Source organism: Vespula vulgaris, chromosome 3 (genome assembly GCF_905475345.1).
Source record: "Vespula vulgaris chromosome 3, iyVesVulg1.1, whole genome shotgun sequence".
In the NCBI taxonomy this organism is placed as follows: Eukaryota; Metazoa; Arthropoda; class Insecta; order Hymenoptera; family Vespidae; genus Vespula; species Vespula vulgaris.
Genome location: NC_066588.1, coordinates 3,205,519 through 3,225,359, shown reverse-complemented (window position 1 = coordinate 3,225,359; position 19,841 = coordinate 3,205,519). Strand labels below are relative to the sequence as shown.

The following is a 19,841-nucleotide window of genomic DNA, read 5'->3' as shown; positions in this document are numbered from 1 at the left end:
ATTTGTGAGAAGATACAGGAAATTAGATGATTGGTTTTAGCAATACCTATTGTATTAGGAATAGGAAAAGAAAAAATGTAGAAAACCAAAAAAAAAGAGAAACAGAGACTGTGATTATAATGACGTAACGCGAATTTTTTTATCCTCTCATTTTTTGTAGTTCATCACAATTCGAAACTATTTAAAATTAAAATAAATTTTAAAATCATTTCTCTCTCTCTCCCTCTCTCTCTCTCCCTCTCTTTCCCTCTCTCCTGATTTTTTATGTTGAAATTATCTATCTTCATTTCGACATAGCATTTATGATAATATAAATTTAAATCGATTAAGAAAGAAAGAAATACTAATAAAAATTTGCTGTTTTTTACAAACGAGTTCATTGATTTTCATCTTTTTATTTAATTACAAATAAATGATTTAAAATGATACGATTAAATAACGTATATAAAAATATACATGTATAATATTATATATATATATATATATATATATATATATATATATATATATATATGTGTGTATATATTATTTATAGTAGTAAATTCATATAAACTCTATTTTATATAACAAGATATAATACAAAACATAATAAAGAGAAAAGCGAAGAAATGATAAGTAGTATTCTAGTTTATTTACGTAATACACAAATTCCATAAATTAATTAGATAAATTAATGATTATAGTGATACGAATAAATTTTTAATATAGACGTAAATCAATTTCGAAGTAAAACCTTATTCATCTGAAAGGAAATAAAGAAAAAAAATTATCTTTACGTAATTTTTTTATTTGCACTAAAGCTGAACTCTAATCGCGCATAGTCAGTTATTATAGATATGTGTTCACATGTTTACACTTCCGTTAATGAAAAAGAATTAATTATTAACGTCTAACGTGTAGGGTGATCGAGTCTCTCTCTGATTTATGTATAGCGTAGCCTTATATAAATTTTAATAACACGATTGACAATCGTCGGAAGGTAAGTATATATTCTTTTCTGATCCTTTACATTTAAATTTACAATTTCGTTGATTAATAAATTAATGAGTATGCGATCAATGGAATCTAATCCATGATCGCTTTGATTTTTGTATTCATGAATTTATTATATATATTAATATTTATTATTTATTCCAATTAGAAAAGTAATAAGCATTCAATGTTTGTATACGGAAGCTAGAACAAATCATAACTTAACAAAACATAATTAACTTTTTTATTCATAATTTTATATATTAATAGATATTTATAATTCACTTCTGAGTATACTATCTCTTATATATACATTTCTTATTAATATTTATTATTTACTTTAATTAATCAATGAATAAATAGTATGTAATACATGAAAACTGTTCGATTACTTTGAATTTTTTAATAAAACATTATATTTTTTTAACTTCAATATTACAGCTAGTGCTAAACGAAATGTTAACTACGAATATCTACATACACACACATGCTTCTTCTCTCTCTCATATACACAGAGGTATGCACATACAAAGGTATACACACATATAGATATAAAAAATTTCAATAATTTAAATATCCCTCATATAATATAAATCAAAACCATTTTATTATCGTACATATATGCTATAAACTATGATTAATAATGCAAAATTTAACCAAAAACTATTTATAACTACAAAACGAATTCATTTATCTTAATTAATGCGTGACAATGATCAGAAGATATACCTACCTCATTTAGAATGATAGACAAATATGTGAGACAAGTATGCTCTATCCTCATATATATTCATAAATTGCTCTTAGAATTGATAAGACAAAGAATTTTACTTCCACGAAGTATGTATGTACAAATAGTATATGTACTAATCAAATGTATCTATTATAAAAGCTTAGAAATATTAGGAACATAGTTCCTCGTTAGTCATGTCGTTTCTTTCCATTATTTTTTCTCTTTGTTAACATAATTATCTTTGACGATTAATCAAAAAAATATATATAATAAAATCATTTTTTAGATAGCTAATATAATTGAATAAAGCATCTTGTAAATGTTAAATGATGAATTACAATCGGAGATGATCCTGCTATAAGAAACAATTTTAATAATCCAAAGGACATCAATTCGATCGCTTAATAATTTGAATTTTTTCTCACACAGCAAAAAATGAAAGAATTGACACAATCGCCAAAGAAATACTTGATTTTTCAATCTTTGATCATAGTATCAATATGTCATGTTCACAATCAAGAGAGGATCAAGTTTTAATCTCGAGAATCATGATAGATGACAATTTATTCATCTAGTAGTATCTCTCTTCAATAAAGAAAAAACCTCATGCTGTGGTTTAATTCTACATTGTATTTCTGACAATTAAACATATCATTCTGGACTGGAAGAAATATTAATATCATAAACTTCAACATCTCACTTCAACATAAAAACAATCTTGAAGAACAATTTAAAGGATAAAGAATTAATACGAAAGTTATACTATTGTGCATTATTTAAAACGCATCAAACTGTATAATAAATTATGAACTTTGCTTCTTTCATATCATTAATAATATATGTAACTGATGATAATTGATCAATAATTTAAAAAAAAGGCATTTTTTAATATATATATATATATATATATATATACGTATGTATCGTCTAATTACATCTAATTATTACATTATGCGTTATCGTTTAATTAAGTTTAATTATTACGAAATGCGTATACACATTGACTCATTCATACATGTATACACACACACACACACATATATATAATACAATTCACGCATGCATGCGTGCGTTATGTGTGTGTGTATGTGTATAATTATAGTTAAAAATAGTATAAAAAAAAGTAGTAAATAAAAACGAGTTACTTTTCATAACAATAATATTAACAAAAATATATTAAAACAAGAAAATGTTTATAATAAAAATATATTAGTATAATATCTGATTAATTATTCCTTTGTATCTATTTTTAATTTCTCATATACAGAATGCCCCTCTTATATACATGAATTTGAAGTTTCGTACATAATTATTTACACAAACTATAACTTTTTTCCAAAAATGTTTATTATATAAAATTTATCTTTTATTTTCGGGATCGAAGATGGAGGTGAGCAAAAACAGGGATAATTACAAATTTATATAAATACACTTTAGAGATTTCAAAGTGATCTCCATTGTTTTCTATGAAACTTGAATCATCTTGAAAAATCAACATGTTATGATTAATTAATTCGAATATAATAAGCTATCAAAATAAAAGCGTACAGTATCGTATATTCATATAGAAATATAAGAAAAGGTTACCTTGAAATCTCAGAAACATGTCTACCTAAACAAAAATTTATGATCAGAAATTTAAAACTATAGAAATTTTATTTTAAATTTTATTTAAAATTATAGAAAATATTTTTTGAAACGAGATATAATTTGGAAAATAATTAGTTATGAAACTTCAAATGGGACATCCTATAGATTCAATCTGATTAATTTTATAATATGAATGAAGAATTTGATAAGAAATTTTGTGAATTTTCGCGAAAAATTCTCCAATTCTTTGTTGCATTATATCTGTGTGTGTGTAAATCTTTTATTGGACATCGATACTTAATCAAAATAAATTATAGAAGCGTTTGGAAAGTAATCTGTTTACGATTGAAATTTTCAGTTTTTTTTTTTTTTTTACTTCTTTTATCGATTAATAATGAGAATATCGCATGAGAATATCGTACAAAAAAAAACTTGATTGATTTTAACTTTATTTATGTTCATTAACTATCTTACCGCTGAAAACGTTAATAATAGCTTATCTTATTTTTATTAAATTAAATTATACGATACGAATTTAAAAAATTGCAGTATACACACACACACACACAAATCGTAAATATCATAGAAGTAAATTTTTAAATAGTCGACGTATGATATTTTTTATTTTATTATTCAACAATTCTTTTTAATATAAATTTAAACAAAACTTGAAAGATTAAAATATATGTATATGAAGAATTATATACATATCATATAATTATTATACCTATGTATATGCATAAACATGTAACTGCATCTGCACGAATATATATACAGAAGATGAATAGAAATTCTAACGATGCGTTTACTTCAACGTTTTGCACTTGAGAGCATATGTATGTATGTATGTATACGTACACTTTAACAAGTATAAATTGACATTTGCGAAAAATGACAAAAAAATATCAATATGTCACTAAGCTAATACGTTCGTTCGAAAACACAGGGAAAGAAAATGAGGAAGAACTTGAGTTTCTTATTATTCACATTATAAGTATTTACATATTTTGATTTAATATGACTCCACATTTTTATTATAACATATCAACAACATATTTCACCATTTTTCTATCATTTAAATAATATTTGTTTAACATTTTTCACACTGTGTATATTATTCAATGATTTTTTCTAATAGATATATTATTTTTGAATCTCCGATATATTTTCTTCCGTTTTAATAATCCGCTTGTATAATACACACACACACATCATATCCGTTTATGATGAAATTTTTCGCATTACCAAATACTCGAATAAAATTGATTGATTACTCTATGAACAATTTTTATGATAAATTGTTTTGAAAACCTTGACAGTGTTATCTACATTACGAAAGCTATCAAACATTTTTATATGTTATTCAAGGCAATTTCATGTTCTGTTGGAAAAAATTCTTGTCAAAATAAATATTAATGGATAGGTTCAATGTATATCATTATTCTTACCAATTGATCTTTACCTCTGAATTATCTCCTTGATGTTTTTTTACATCATTGTTTTCTTGACTCGTCGAATCAATAACTCAATTAAAATCCTCGGAAGATAATTTCTTTTCAACGTATAAATCTCAATTAGTTGTGCGATATTTGTTATGTATTCGTGTTCTTAAACTAATTACAAATATAATATATTGCAAATTCTTTTTTATATTATTTCAAATGGCACATAAAATATCTTAATGGCACTAAAAATGAAATTTATATATTTAAAAAAAGGAAGCTGTGAATTTTTCAAATTGCCCTTAATACCGTTATGTGACAGTATTAAATAAAATGCATCATGCATTTGAATGTAATTTAAATAGTCATCTTCTGGTTACAGCACTGTCACATAACACCAGTTACCAATCAGCGTACGACTTGATTCAACCAATCCCGTTTCAGCAATTTTCGTGCTGATGAATCCTAGCAACGCGGGAACGTTTAAATCTTTTATTTTAGATTGTTGAGTTATTTTGTAAAAATAAAAATATATCTACTAATACGCTTCGTTTTATTAAACTTGTTTAATATCAAATACATTCATTGTTTTGTTAAGAAGAAATTTATGTGTTAATCTTCTCAATTAGGATTAGAACCCATTCCAAAGCGTAGAAATCCACAAATTCGTTTAATTAATTAATAAATTCAATTGTCTAAATATCGATTTACAAATTATTTTAAGATATTATTTTTTAAATTAAAAATTGCGTTCTCTATACAAGAAATGTAAATTTAAATAACAATACAACAAGAATATATCGCTGCGACATCTGACTTTAAAGATGTGGAGCTAAAATCGTAGACAGTCTTGTACATTGATGTTTTGAGGCCCCTGATTTATCCTGGCTATTTCAGTATTTGTCATTAAAAGGAAGTTGGTTATTGTTTTTATAATTCACAGTACATTGTCGGAAATTAAACCAATAATGATAAAATTTAGTAACAAAAATAATATTTAATCATAGTACAAATTGAACATTTTCCATTACATATCGTTTTTGTATAATATCTTATACATATATGCATACATATATGAAACGAAGAGACACTTACAAGTGAAGATTAAGCAACAAAAGCAATGCTGAATCTGACAAACTGATTAAACTCTCATTCGAATTTATTTTGGTATGTTATCGTTTATTTTATATTTGTATGATTGTCATTAAATAATTACGTTTAGAAAAATAATTATATGTATTTAAAAAAAATGATTATAAATTTACTAGTCATAATGATTATTAAATAATATAGGTCATTAATAAAAGTACTATAAAAATATAATTTATGTTAATAATGTAGCAACATAATAGGTAAAAAGTAAAATTGATATAAACGCATAGAAATGATGATGGAGTTGAGTCATAGTCTGACCCTCAACGAGGATGCCCTTGATCAGATTCCTGAAGCTAAAAGACCAGTTTTTATATTTGAATGGTTGCGTTTTCTGGATAAGGTTTTAGTCGCTGCACAGAAGGTAATAATTAATAATCTTTAATTTTAAGTATATATTTAATTATAAATATTTTTTCCAATGACATTGATATTAAATTTTTATATAAAACTTGAAGAGCGACATAAAAGGATGCCAACAAAAATTAGTAGAACAATTAACTAAACACATGCAAGGTGCACCTGGACCTCCCACACGTCGTCTTATTGCAAGATGTCTTGCGACTTTATTTAGTGTGGGTGATACGTTCCTTCTATTTGATACCGTTAATAAATGTAACGACATTCTTAAAAATAAAGATGACTCACCAAGTTTCTTACCGACAAAATTGTAAGTAAAATGAACTAACACCTCTTTTCTTATGAAACTTGTTGTTTAATTATTAATCAATAAATTATTATTCTTTAGAGCTGCCATATGTTGTGTTGGATGCATGTATGAAAAATTAGGAAGAATGATGGGAAGATCTTACGAGGAAACTGTACAAATTCTGATAAAATCATTACGTTCTGCAGAGTCACAAATGCGAATAGAAATAATGCATACTTTGGAAAAGGTAAATAACAAAAAATAAAATAAAACAGACTAAATTAAATTATTTTTAATGATAGATTATAAAATTTTATTACTCTTTAGGTATGTGCTGGTATGGGATCTGCGATTACAAATGTTCACAAAGAAATATATAAAGTTTCTAGACATTATTTGACTGATAGAGTAATGGCTGTTAGGTGTGCTGCAGCAAAGGTATACTCTCACCATAATATTATTTTATTATTTTGTAAAATGTATATAATTTTGTAATGTATTTGTAAAATAATTTTCTTATCTAAAAGATACATATTGTTTTCTAGTGCTTGTTAGAAATGTTAAATCATGCACTGTTCCTATATACAACAGAGATAGAAAGTGTAGCAACATTGTGTTTCCGAGCATTTGAAGGTTCAAATTATGAAGTAAGATGTGCTGTTGCTAAATTATTAGGTTCCTTGGTGGCAATGACACAAATTCCAGCTCCTAAAGGAAAAAATCCAGCAGGTAATAAATAAACAATTAAATTGTTATAACATGCTGACGAAGTATAAGTTTAATCTTATATTTTTTTATAATATTTCAGTTGCACAAAATAAAGGTGGTAAACAAATATCTTTAGAAGAAGTGCTAAATATTCTAATGTCAGGCTTTTTGAGAGGTGGAGTTGGTTTCTTAAAAGGTACTGGTGAAATAATCAAAGGTACTTCCAGCATAAATAGAGAAGTTCGAGTAGGCGTAACTCATGTAAGTCAGCAAATAATTTATATAATATTTTTAATATACATAAAATGATTTTGTATTAATAATTGTATACGTATTCACAGGCATATGTTGTGTTTGTTCAAATGTTAGGAGGTACATGGTTAGAACGAAATATCGGTGTGTTGGTAGCACATGTATTAGATCTTGTAACTAATCCAAAAGCAGCTAATTCACATGTTGATGCAGTATATTCAAGAAAATGTGTTAACTTCATATTACATGGTACTATAGGAAAATTACTCAGTGAAGGAGCTCAAGCTGCTGCTTGTAAAGAAATAGCACATATAATATTGAAGCAGATGAATTCAATTGGTATAATGTTAATCATTATAAATATCTCATTAATTACTGCTTTGAATAAATTCAGATGCAAAAATAATAAATAAACACTTCTCACAGATTTTAGTCCGGAAAACGCTAAAGACTGCAATCAAGAAACGTTATTCAGTCAACATTTATTAGTATGCGCCCTTCAAGAAATGGGAAATTTAATATTAGGATTGGGTACAACAGCATCCAACTTACTATCTGATCAATCTTTGAGTACGTATGTGTACTTGAAATTATTGATATTGTAGATAAGTTAACTAAAAAAAAATTTGTTATATATGTATATATATATATATGTATGCAGGTTTAACGGATACGATCATGGCTGTTTTAATACATCCATGTCAAGCAGCAAGACTTGCAGCCTCTTGGTGCTTACGTTGCATTTGTGTTGCCGTCCCCAGTCAAATAACACCTTTAATTGATCGATGCGTAGATGGTATCGAAAATATGCGAAGTTCACCCGAGGCCATCGCTGGTTACAGTAGTGCGCTTGCTGCTGTTTTAGGAAGCGTTCGTTTTTCACCACTTGGTGTACCACATACAAAGGGAAAAGTAATTAAATCCAATGCATATGACGCACGTTATATTATTTATATGATAAAATTATATATCAGAAAGTAAATTTATATTTTTATTAAAACATAATATATTTTAGATAATTTTCAACACTGCAGAAGAACTCTTAAGAAGTGCAAGTCAAAATAGTCGTTTATCGTTAAATAGAACTCATGCTGGTTGGCTTTTAATCGGAGCTATAATGACACTAGGTAGAAAATCAATATCAACGATTATAAATAATTTTCTAAGAGACACGACCTATATATTTTTTCTTATTTACGTTTCTTATTTAACAGGTACAGCAGTGGTTAAAGGTTTACTACCAAGAATGTTACTCTTATGGAGGAACTCTTTTCCACGTTCAAACAAAGAATTAGAAAGTGAAAAAGCACGTGGTGATGCATTTACTTGGCAAGTGACATTAGAAGGTCGAGCAGGTGCTTTGTCTGCTATGCATAGCTTTTTATTACATTGTTCAGAACTTTTAAACGACGATATTACAAGACGACTCTTAACGCCGATTGAATCAGCACTTGCAATGTTAACAAAGTAAATATCTTAATATCCTACTTTTATTATTATAGATCTAGAGATAATTTTGTTTTTTCATGAAAATATTGTTCACAGCTTATCTACAGTGCTAAAAAATTATGGCCAACAATTAAAGGCTCCTGCTGCTATGGTTCGTTTACGTTTATATGAAACTTTATTATTGTTACCACCTCAAACTTTTGAAGGTAAATATAATTTTACTTAAAACTCGCAGTTTATATATACATATGTGTATATATACACATCCATAAAACATATTAATTCATTAAATGTATTATACAGGTTCTTATACTCATCTTTTAAGAATGTTAGTATCAGAATTTACACTGACTGAAAATCCTGGGAATACGACAACATCTTTATTACGTACTGTTTGTCATGCTAATGATTCTGTTATTCTTGGTACATGGCTACAAGAAACAGATCATCGTATGATTGAAGATCAAGTAAGTGCAATATTTTGTACTTTTAAAAATTATTTATAATTTTTACGAATCTTTTCATGTAAAAAATATACAACACAATATTACATATAAGTAGTTTTAATATACCATAAATACAATTTTTATATTTATTTATGGTTTAAAGTATCAATAAGAGAAATAATTTCAAGTTAACTAAATATTACTATGATCTGTGTCCAGTTGGAATCAAACAGAAGGGCAGATTTGGATCATGTGAGTAATATGTCCTGCAAGATGTATCTTTATAATTATTACATCTGGATTTTATCTCTATAAATCTTTATCTATTCTACAACTTTGTCATTATTTTCATCAAACTTTTTATTTTAATTAAAGCGCTAAAGCACTTAATATAAGCCATAGCTTATTTCTTTATTGTATTTTATTTAATGATTATTTATTTTAATATTTAATATTCACATGTCTTAGATATCATTAATCTATTATTTCTTTATATCTTCCTTTCTGTTTTGAAAATAGTTATATACAAAATTCTTTATATTACGATCTAAGGATTTTACATTACTAATTTTTTTCTGATGTTTTAGTTGCAACCTAATAGTGCTGCAGGGTCTGGAGCACTAGAACATAATTCTTGCTGTTTATATCGTCCAGTTCCTCACGTGAGTAAATAAAACTATTAGCAATATTTATATAATAAATAATACGCATATACCTAGAGTACTTATATATTATACATTACATATAGGATGAAATAGTCCCTGGACCTTTGCCTTTGGGAGTAGCAGTTATCGATCTTTCTATTTCTCTCTTTGGACAAATCTTCCCTCGAGTAGCAAATAAACATAGATTACAAATGCTAGATCACTTCAGTGAATGTATAAAGCATACAAAATCTGGTAGGCAGGAAGCAATACAAATGAATGTTTTTACTGCTGTATTAAGTGGTTTAAAAGGACTGAATGAAGCAAAAACTGGTTTTGGACAAGAAGATGTTAAAAAATCAGCGACTAATCTTATTATTGTAAAGTTTTACGGCTTAAATATTTTATTTAATTCAAAGTACTCTTTATAATATATTGTTTGTATATTATAGAGTACACTTGTAAGCAGTAACTCTATCTTGCGATGGGCTGCAGGAGAAGCTGTTGGAAGAATGGCACAGGTTATATCAGATCCTAAATTCACAGCAGAATTAGCACAAACCAGTTTTGATCGATTAAAGTCTGCTCGTGATGTTGCAAGTAGGACAGGACATTCTTTGGCATTAGGTTGCCTTCATAAATATGTTGGAGGAATGGGCTCCAGTCAACATCTCAATACTAGTGTTAGCATATTACTTGCTCTTGCACAAGATAATTCATCTCCTGTAGTGCAAGTAAGACAACTTATTATATTCACTACATACATACATACACACACACGCGCGCTTATTTTTAACGTAAATATTTTTATGTTCGATATAATTATAAGTTTTTGATAGAATTAATAATCTCTGATTAGGTATGGGCATTGCATGCTCTTGCACTTATAGCAGATTCAGGTGGACCAATGTTCCGAGGTTACGTAGAACCTACATTGTCTTTGGCATTGACTCTTCTTCTTAATGTTCCTCAATCTTATATTGATGTACATCAATGTATAGGAAAAGTATTGTCTGCTCTTATCACAACAATAGGCCCAGAATTACAAGGTTAATTATGTTGTTTGACATGAAATTTTACAAGTACATATATCAGAATATATTTTTTATATAAAATAATTATTTTTACAGGAAATACTACAACGATCTGTATGGCTCGATCATCGTTTTTATGCGCTTGTGCTATTATGCAAGATCATCAAGATCCACTTGTACAAGCTGAAGCTACAGGATGTCTTCAACAATTACATTTATTTGCACCAAGACACGTTAATTTGTCTTCTCTTGTTCCTACGTTATGTGTAAGTTATTTTAAATAATCACACAACATTATATACTATAGTATTTTTACTTCTGTATAACTAAATATTTTTTCGTAGCGAACTTTATCAAGCAATCACTTACTTTTACGTAAAGCAGCAATATCTTGTCTTCGTCAACTTGTTCAACGCGAAGCAAAAGAAGTTTGTGAACACGCAATGACACTGGCAAATGAAAGTAGAGGTACTAATGTGGTAGAAGGGCTTGTTATAACAGAAACGGGTCTTCCAGGTGTTTTATTTAGTATGCTGGATACAGAAACAGATAGCAAATTAATTAAAGATATACATGATACGTTAACGAGTATGCTACAAATATTAGCTGCTGATAATTTGTCTCAGTGGCTATCACTTTGTAAGGATGTACTGACAATTGCATCAGGTAGTTAAGTTAACTGTTAATAATATGTAGCTTATTGCACAAATTCAAAAATTTTTAATAAGAAAATATTTATCATTAAGAATCAAGTACAACCGAAGAAGGAAATATTGCGAATATCGAAGATAGTACAGCAGATAATGAAAATACTGATGTAGAAGGAGATGATGATCAAGCAGAATTTCATGCTGATGAATCTACGAAACAACGACCAACCATAACTCCTAGATGGCCAACAAGAGTTTTTGCTGCTCAATGTGTAAGACGCATTGTAGCTGCTTGTGTAAATAATAAACAAGCTCATTTTGATCTTGCACTAGCTAAAGAAATGCAATTATCTAAAGGGAAAGGTATATTTGATAGAAGATAATTATATTATTAAAATTATATTTTTGTTTTCTTTTCTTAAAAAAACATCTTTTTTCAATTTTCAGGTGACTTCTTAGTGTTGCATCTCTCTGATTTGGTACGAATGGCATTTATGGCTGCAACTAGTGATTGTGATCCTTTACGTCTTGAAGGTCTCAAAACATTGCAAGAAATTATTGATAAATTTGCTAAAGTTCCTGAACCAGAATTTCCTGGACATCTTTTACTTGAACAGTTTCAAGCACAAGTAATTAAAATTTTTTTATTATATACAAAATTTATATACTTATGATTAGTATAATATATATTTATTTTTATAGGTAGGTGCTGCATTGAGACCAGCATTTTCTACGGAAACAGCATCTCATGTTACAGCTGCTGCTTGCGAAGCTTGCAGTGCTTGGATTGGAAGTGGTGTTGCTAGGGATTTAAATGACTTAAGAAGAGTACATCAGTTACTTGTCTCCTCATTAGAAAAATTGAGGGAAGGTCATACACGTCCACAGCTTTACAATGAAAGTCTGTCCACTCTTGAACGTTTGGCGATTTTAAAAGCATGGGCAGAGGTATAGTATATTATAGTTATTAAACGATTTATAAGGTATATAAAAAAATACGTATTTAAATCGTTATAAATACATGTTTTTAAATCCTGTACAGGTATATGTAGTTGCTATGATTAAGGATGGTACAGCATTAAATAGTCATAATACATCAATTACTAATGTAAATCGAACAGACGACAGTACTGGTGAAGAATTTGGTGAATTCGAATTTCAAAATGAAAGTTTGTTAAGTTTAGTACAACCTGAGCTTTTAAGTTTAAGTCAGTATTGGTTAGCTGCTTTGAGAGATCATGCTTTACTTTCATTACCACCAGGTAATATAAATAATTTGTTGTGATTTATTAACGATCTTAAGCAAATTATCAAATGGTATAATTATTATTGTAGAATTCTCCAGTCAGTTACCACATGACGGTGGAGCTTTTTATACGACAGATACGATGGAATCTGCTCGTCCTTATTATGCAGAATCGTGGGCTCCTATACTTCATGCTGCTGCTTTGTGGCTTAATGCTAGAGGATTTGGAATATCAAATACAAACGATGAAACAAAAACTTCAAATGTTTCCAGTAATAACATAAATAATAATAATAATAACAATAATAATATTTCAACTAAGATCGATACAAATGTCGAACGTTTCCACCTACTTTTTGGTAAATATTTGTAAATATACAAAAACGCTTTTAGAAATAGTATTCTACATATATAAATTACGTATTTTAATATCGTAGGAATATGTATGGAAGCTTTATGTAGTCCACGGTCTTCTGAGTCTACACAAAATATAGAAACATGCTTGAATGCCCTATATACCCTGCTTGATTCTGTATGGGCTCGTAAAATTTTAATTACAGACAAATCATTATCCATTGAATTGTGTAATGTTCTACATAGGTATGTACACATATATAATTAATGAATTAAAAATGCAACAGATACTTAATATATCTATTTTTTCTTTTTTTAAGATTACTTTTAACAAGAGGAAATTATGTAATTCAAATGGTAACAATGGAAGTTTTAAAACAAGTAATGAAAGCAGCTCAAGAAGATCTAACAGAAAAAAAGAAAGAGAAACTGAAAGGTAAAAATATATATAATCATTATTAATAAAAATTATTTATATCACAAATTTGGTTAACAGAATTATCACCAACACAAGAAGAGAATAACGAAACGATAGAATTAGATTTATTAGGCGAAGGAGGAGAAACAGGAGAGCTTATACCAGGCAAATCACTAGTATTTGCCTTGTTGGAAGTATGCTTGTGCTTACTGGTTCGTCAGATACCAGCGTTAAATCCTAATCCAGGTAGTGCAACAGCCATTTTATCTCAGAAAGGTTATATACCTACAGAAGAAAGTGGAAAACTTATTGCTTCTGCTTTAAATGTTATGGAGTCATTACCAGTACTTTGCTCGCCACAAGGTACAATCCTATTTCATTATTATAAAATGTAATATATACATATAAACGTAGATATATTTTACAAATATATTGATTGATATTACTTCTTTTTTAGGTGCTATAGCAATTTTACCAACTTTGTTATACTTAGCGACAGGTGTAATAAGAGAAACAGCGGTACGGGTTGATAATGATTTTGGAAAAACCAGCTCAGAAACACCTGTTCATGCAGCATTACATTGCGTTAAAAGTCTTACTATTAACAAATATGCAAAAGATGATAGAAGTCAAACTCAGTGGACAGGACTATTACAAAGTGCTTTAGCAAAAGTTATTGATCTTGCTAAAACAGGTACTCTGTATACGTATATACGTATGTTCAAATGAAATCACTAATTATTTAAAAAATATAACTATATAATATGAAAAATTTATATATGATAGGTAATGATGAAACAAAGATGGATGAAGTTGCTATGATGTTAAGTATTGCAGTATTTGTCCTACATGCATTACCAGATGTTATCAGTGCACCTAATTTACAATTTCCTTGTATAAATCACTTCAGGCATGCTTTTCAATCAGATAATATGCTAGTGAGTTAAAAAAACAAATGAGTAAATTTAGAAGAAGTCATAATTGAATAGTTTTCAAATCATATATACTTTTCAGGTTAAATTGAAGTGTGTTCAGACTTTGAAAACAATATTCTTACATCCTGAACGTATGATAAGTACTCCCTATATTCATTCATTGGCACCTAGATTGGTGGAATATTTATATAGCGATAAAAGTAAACAAGTTACAAATGAATTAGAGCTTTCCTTTACATTAGAATGTATTAGTACAGTAGAAGCTCTCATAGGATTGGCTGAATTATCCAATCGTACGTATGATCAAACATTTACTTTAATATTATTTATTAAGTTATGATAAAATATTGATGATATATGTTACATTGCATTCAGGAGATCTTTTACAAGGTGTGTGAAATTAATTTTTGCATAGATACGAAATATTGCGCACCAAATTGATAGATAATAAATTAATCACAATTTCATCATTTTTCTAATCTATATCTTATCTATAATCTAATCTATATCTTGCTTACTAGGTATACAAATGTTAACATTACTTGTTCCGATTTTAATCAACTATCTCTTGGAAGGTGATCAACTCCAAAATGCTTCCAAATATCAAATCACATTGCATCAACAAAGTTTTCAATGGTTGAATAAAATAGGACCAAAATATCCACAGGTATTTTATATATTGTATAAACGATATTGTATGTATTGTATTGTAAGAAACATATATAAAAATGTACTTAAAAAATTATTTTTGCCATTTTGTTTTATATAAATGAAATTTTGATTATAGGAATTTAAAACATTGATGTCTCAATCGACAGAGTTAAAAACTAAATTGGAAAATGCAGTAAGATCCAGTCATCAACAAGCACTAAGGCACTCTAGACCTGCAGAGCCTGTAAAACATCAAATCAAGATGTCTACACCTTCCATAAAATTAAAAACAGATTTTTCTAATTTCAACTAGGTGTAATAATAATTAGAGGATGCATAACGATGCATAAATAATGATCATAAAATTAAATGATCATAAATTAATTTTTATCTTTTAAGACGTTATCTCAATGGTATAGAACAAATGTGATAATATAATTACCCTTGCAACTGACAACCAATTGATAAACAAGAAAATATAACTGATATAGTTGTCCTTGAAACATCTATGGAACATTGATATCTTGTTTATTAGAAAGTCTTTGATAATTAAATTATCTCAATGTAATTTTGTTCTTATTAAGACTCATGTGTGATTGTACTTAGATAAAATTAATATCAGTTTATAAAAATTTGAGAATTATACAAGAGACGATTGGAAAAAAAAATTTATATTTAAGATAGTATATATTCTATTCATTTAATATATTAAAACATTTTATTTTCAAGTATATATCACTTTTAAAGTTTACCATGTTGTCATATGCTATAAATAGAATTAATTCTTATATTACTTTTCCAGTCTTCTCTTCTGAATTCAATAATATTCCATATTGGGAGCGAATTGTATATATTATAGATATTATATTGTACTTCCAGAGAGTAAATATTAATTTATTATATAACATGATATTTCTATGTTTATAATTTTATTTTATGATACATAAACATAAATTTTATTTTATAATACATAGACATAAAACGTATGTTCTGAAAAAATCATGGTAAAAGCACAAAGAGAGACTGTAGAATATACATTTATTAAAAAAAAAAAAGAAAAAAAAAGAAAACAACAAAAACAAAAAAAAGAACATGAAAATATAATGTAATGATACTTCATCTTAAAAAGTAATGACCAATATCATAACTGTATGTACTAATTTTTTGATATATTTATTTATTCAGAATTTCTATGACATAAAAATCATAATATGATTAATATGAATTTTGTAATAATGTCAAATTAAATTGTATAATATGTGACAGGATTTATATAAAAAAAAGCTTTTACTTTTATTAAACGTATATGTATACAAACATAACACACATTACTCTAGTATTGTGTGTAGATTAATATGTCGTTAGAAAATGACAAATATTTACTGATATTAACCATTTACAAAGAGAAGAGTAAAAAATTAATAATTGCAATTATGTAATAATATGTAATTTTTTCTTATGAACGTGGCACTAAGCATAGATAATAGTGAGTAATACACACAACATAGGTGTGTCTGGCAAAAAAAGAATTGCGTTTAACTCATATCTATGCATATGAGAATAAATTAAGAAAATTTGCAAGTATACTAAATACAAAATTAATTACTTTTATCTATTTAATGGACATAAAGTCAACTGATAATAAACAAAATGCTATTAATATATTATTTATCCATATTCATAATGCATTTTGACATGATTATATATGATTTGATATCGCATGATAAAAGATATAAATAATGAAATATACACTTAAGAATATTAATAATGCAATGAGAAAGAGAAATTATTATTGAAAATATATTTGTAGTTGCGTGAACTATATTGAAAGTAATTGTATAATTGCTAGAGGTTCTACTATTTTTTATATTATAATTTAAAATTATACAGAGAGAAGACGCTAACATATGTAGATTTTACATTACAATGAAGTTCCAATCAATTCTTTAATAATTAATCTTTAACTACGTTGACGCGATATAAATATTATTTTATAAAATTGTAATCTTATATTACATAATTATATATAGCTGGTACTCTGAAAAATAAAAAATAAAAATATGAAAATGTGTCTCTTACAGTTTAACATACTTTTAATATCAAATGAATGATAATTATAATTGTGTTAATTAACAGAAATCTTTTCCTCCATTTTTGTATGCATAAAATAAATTATGTTTTTCTTTATCCAAAGACATAAACACATGTATATGTGAGCTGCTTACATTGTGTATATGTATTATCACACACGTATGTAGATACTATAAAACCTCATTTGACTTGTATGATTCAGCATTAGTTGACTGCCACTGTTCGACTACTTTGTAAAGTGTCCGTAATTACCTTTAATTAACGCGTCTGACTAAACTGTGTAATTTACAAAAAATATTGTTAAAATGGTGAAAGCAAAAAAATTTGTTGTCGTTAAACATTTTGAAGGTGATCCTAAACCATCAGATTTGAAATTAGTGGAAGAAGAATTGGCACCGATTACCGATGGCGGTTAGTTAAATAAATGTCTTTATCATTTATTAGACAACTCATCGTGATTCAACAAAAATTAATGCTTTTCATTAAAGTTGTTATCTATATATATATACATACGTGACAAATATATTCGATATTTTTCATTATAGCGATATAAAAAGATGAGATTCGTATTATATGATTATTCTGTAGATGCGAAATATATTCTTTTAATTATATATATATATATATATATATATATATATATATATATATATATATACACACATATATATACATATATATATGTGTATATATATGTATATATACACATACATATATATATATATATAAAGCTAGTTTAAAGATAAACTTCTTAAATGACATGAAAAAATGAAAACATGAAGATATGAGAAATAATTATAAAAACTTGATCATTTATTTTTATTCAAAAACTCGTAAAATATATTTTTATAAACTTTCAGAATTTCTTGTGGAAGCAGAATATCTATCTGTTGATCCATATATGAGACCATATATACTACAGTTTCCACTTGGCATTACTATGATAGGTTGTCAAGTTGGTAAAATAATTGAATCTAAGAATCCAGATTATCCAGTTGGTAAAAGAATAGTTGGATATTTTGGATGGAGAACTCATACAATTGTGAATATGAAATTACTCCCAGAACTTGAACTTACTTCTCAAAAACCATATTTATTACCAGAGATAGGAGATCTATCTCCTTCTTTAAGTTTAGGAGTTTTAGGAATGCCAGGGTATTGAAATTATTTCCTTAAAATTTTAAAAATAATTCTATACTTTGTCAAATAAATGTTTATATACTTATTATATATAGAAATACAGCATATTTTGGTCTCATTAAAATCTGTTCACCGAAACATGGTGAAACACTTGTTGTAAGCGGAGCTGCTGGTGCAGTTGGATCTCATGTAGGTCAAATAGCAAAGAATGTTCTAGGTCTTAATGTTATTGGGATTGCTGGTTCAGATGAAAAATGTAAATGGCTAGTAAACGAGTTAGGTTTTAATAGTGCTATAAATTACAAGAAGCAAGATGTATCTTTGGCATTAAAAAAAGCAGCACCAAAGGGTATTGACTTGTATTTTGACAATGTATGTAGATACAAGATATTTTTTAATATATATGTATTTTATGTGTATGTGTATATATATATCTGATTGATTTCTTAATTATACAGGTTGGAGGAGATATTTCTAGTACAGTTATATATCAAATGAATCCCTTTGGTCGAATATCACTATGTGGTAGTATTTCATCATATAATACAGATCATTCCTCTCTACCTAAATGTGTATTGGTACAACCAGCCATGATTTTTAACCAATTAAAAATGGAAGGTTTCGTAGTGACCCGTTGGAATGATCAATGGCAACAAGGAATACAACAGAATTTGCAATGGATTCGTGAAGGCAAAATTCAATATAAAGAAACTATTACAAAAGGTTTTGAAAATATGTTTGATGCATTTTCTGGAATGTTAAAAGGTCAAAATATTGGTAAGGCTATTGTACAAATATAAAGTTAAAGATTTACGACAAATATAATGATAAAAAGTCAAAATATTGGTAAGGCTATCATATAAATATAAAGTAATAGAATTAGTTATTTTTATATAAATATAATTCCAGCCAATATCTAAGAATAAGTATATTTTTATATTTTTAATATTATTGTATTTTTTAAATATATATATATATATATATCATATATAATAATAATGTGTATATAAAAAAATATATGCTTAGTTTCTCTGTGAATATTTCCAAATCCTATAATTTTTTATTTCATTTTATTGAACTTTAAATAAAAACATAATAAAACTAAATTATTTGATTAGATTACTTCATTCATTTATTTTTAATTATTTCATACGAACGAATAACATAAATATATCTTAAATATAAATCTACAAATAAATCATGCTAAGCTTATAATATATACATCTATAATTCTATAAAAAGCATGTAAGAAATTTTGTTGAATAATCGTGTGTTTTTGTTTTCT

General features: G+C 27.0%; 2 protein-coding genes across 6 annotated transcripts; both read left to right on the top strand.

The window, feature by feature from the left end:
* The first annotated feature begins 5,602 nt into the window (after positions 1-5,602).
* LOC127062809 (HEAT repeat-containing protein 5B) lies at positions 5,603-16,395 on the top strand. Of its 5 annotated transcripts, none has more exons than XM_050991605.1 (35): positions 5,603-5,904; positions 6,120-6,253; positions 6,348-6,559; positions 6,638-6,785; positions 6,866-6,976; positions 7,084-7,267; positions 7,347-7,507; positions 7,588-7,837; positions 7,925-8,068; positions 8,160-8,410; positions 8,514-8,625; positions 8,713-8,965; positions 9,044-9,153; positions 9,251-9,414; positions 9,613-9,645; positions 9,981-10,055; positions 10,142-10,417; positions 10,490-10,771; positions 10,897-11,086; positions 11,168-11,337; positions 11,416-11,737; positions 11,818-12,084; positions 12,169-12,350; positions 12,424-12,669; positions 12,764-12,983; positions 13,057-13,326; positions 13,405-13,567; positions 13,642-13,757; positions 13,818-14,102; positions 14,197-14,433; positions 14,526-14,677; positions 14,754-14,967; positions 15,050-15,064; positions 15,196-15,341; positions 15,462-16,395. In XM_050991605.1, the coding sequence occupies exons 2-35, from the start codon at positions 6,122-6,124 to the stop codon at positions 15,636-15,638; spliced, it is 6,270 nt and encodes a 2,089-aa protein (XP_050847562.1). In that variant the 5' UTR covers positions 5,603-5,904; positions 6,120-6,121; the 3' UTR covers positions 15,639-16,395. The 5 variants fall into 5 exon arrangements, with proteins under 5 accessions (XP_050847562.1, XP_050847561.1, XP_050847564.1 ...); XM_050991604.1 differs by having other exon boundaries at positions 6,079-6,253; XM_050991607.1 differs by lacking the exon at positions 9,613-9,645 and having other exon boundaries at positions 6,079-6,253.
* A 1,190-nt stretch (positions 16,396-17,585) lies between these two features.
* LOC127062811 (prostaglandin reductase 1-like) lies at positions 17,586-19,573 on the top strand. The gene is made up of 4 exons (XM_050991613.1): positions 17,586-17,827; positions 18,277-18,571; positions 18,652-18,928; positions 19,015-19,573. The coding sequence occupies exons 1-4, from the start codon at positions 17,722-17,724 to the stop codon at positions 19,354-19,356; spliced, it is 1,020 nt and encodes a 339-aa protein (XP_050847570.1). The 5' UTR covers positions 17,586-17,721; the 3' UTR covers positions 19,357-19,573.
* Positions 19,574-19,841: the final 268 nt, after the last annotated feature.

Excerpts from the sequence above, each read along its gene's own strand:
- LOC127062809 (XM_050991605.1), top strand. The coding sequence starts at position 6,122 with ATGATGATGGAGTTGAGTCATAGTCTGACCCTCAACGAGGATGCCCTT. Across the intron at positions 12,351-12,423 it reads TTGAACAGTTTCAAGCACAA|GTAGGTGCTGCATTGAGACC; the intron begins GTAATTAAAATT and ends TTATTTTTATAG. Across the intron at positions 12,670-12,763 it reads TTTTAAAAGCATGGGCAGAG|GTATATGTAGTTGCTATGAT; the intron begins GTATAGTATATT and ends AATCCTGTACAG.
- LOC127062811 (XM_050991613.1), top strand. The coding sequence starts at position 17,722 with ATGGTGAAAGCAAAAAAATTTGTTGTCGTTAAACATTTTGAAGGTGAT. Across the intron at positions 17,828-18,276 it reads GGCACCGATTACCGATGGCG|AATTTCTTGTGGAAGCAGAA; the intron begins GTTAGTTAAATA and ends ATAAACTTTCAG. Across the intron at positions 18,929-19,014 it reads TTGACTTGTATTTTGACAAT|GTTGGAGGAGATATTTCTAG; the intron begins GTATGTAGATAC and ends TTAATTATACAG.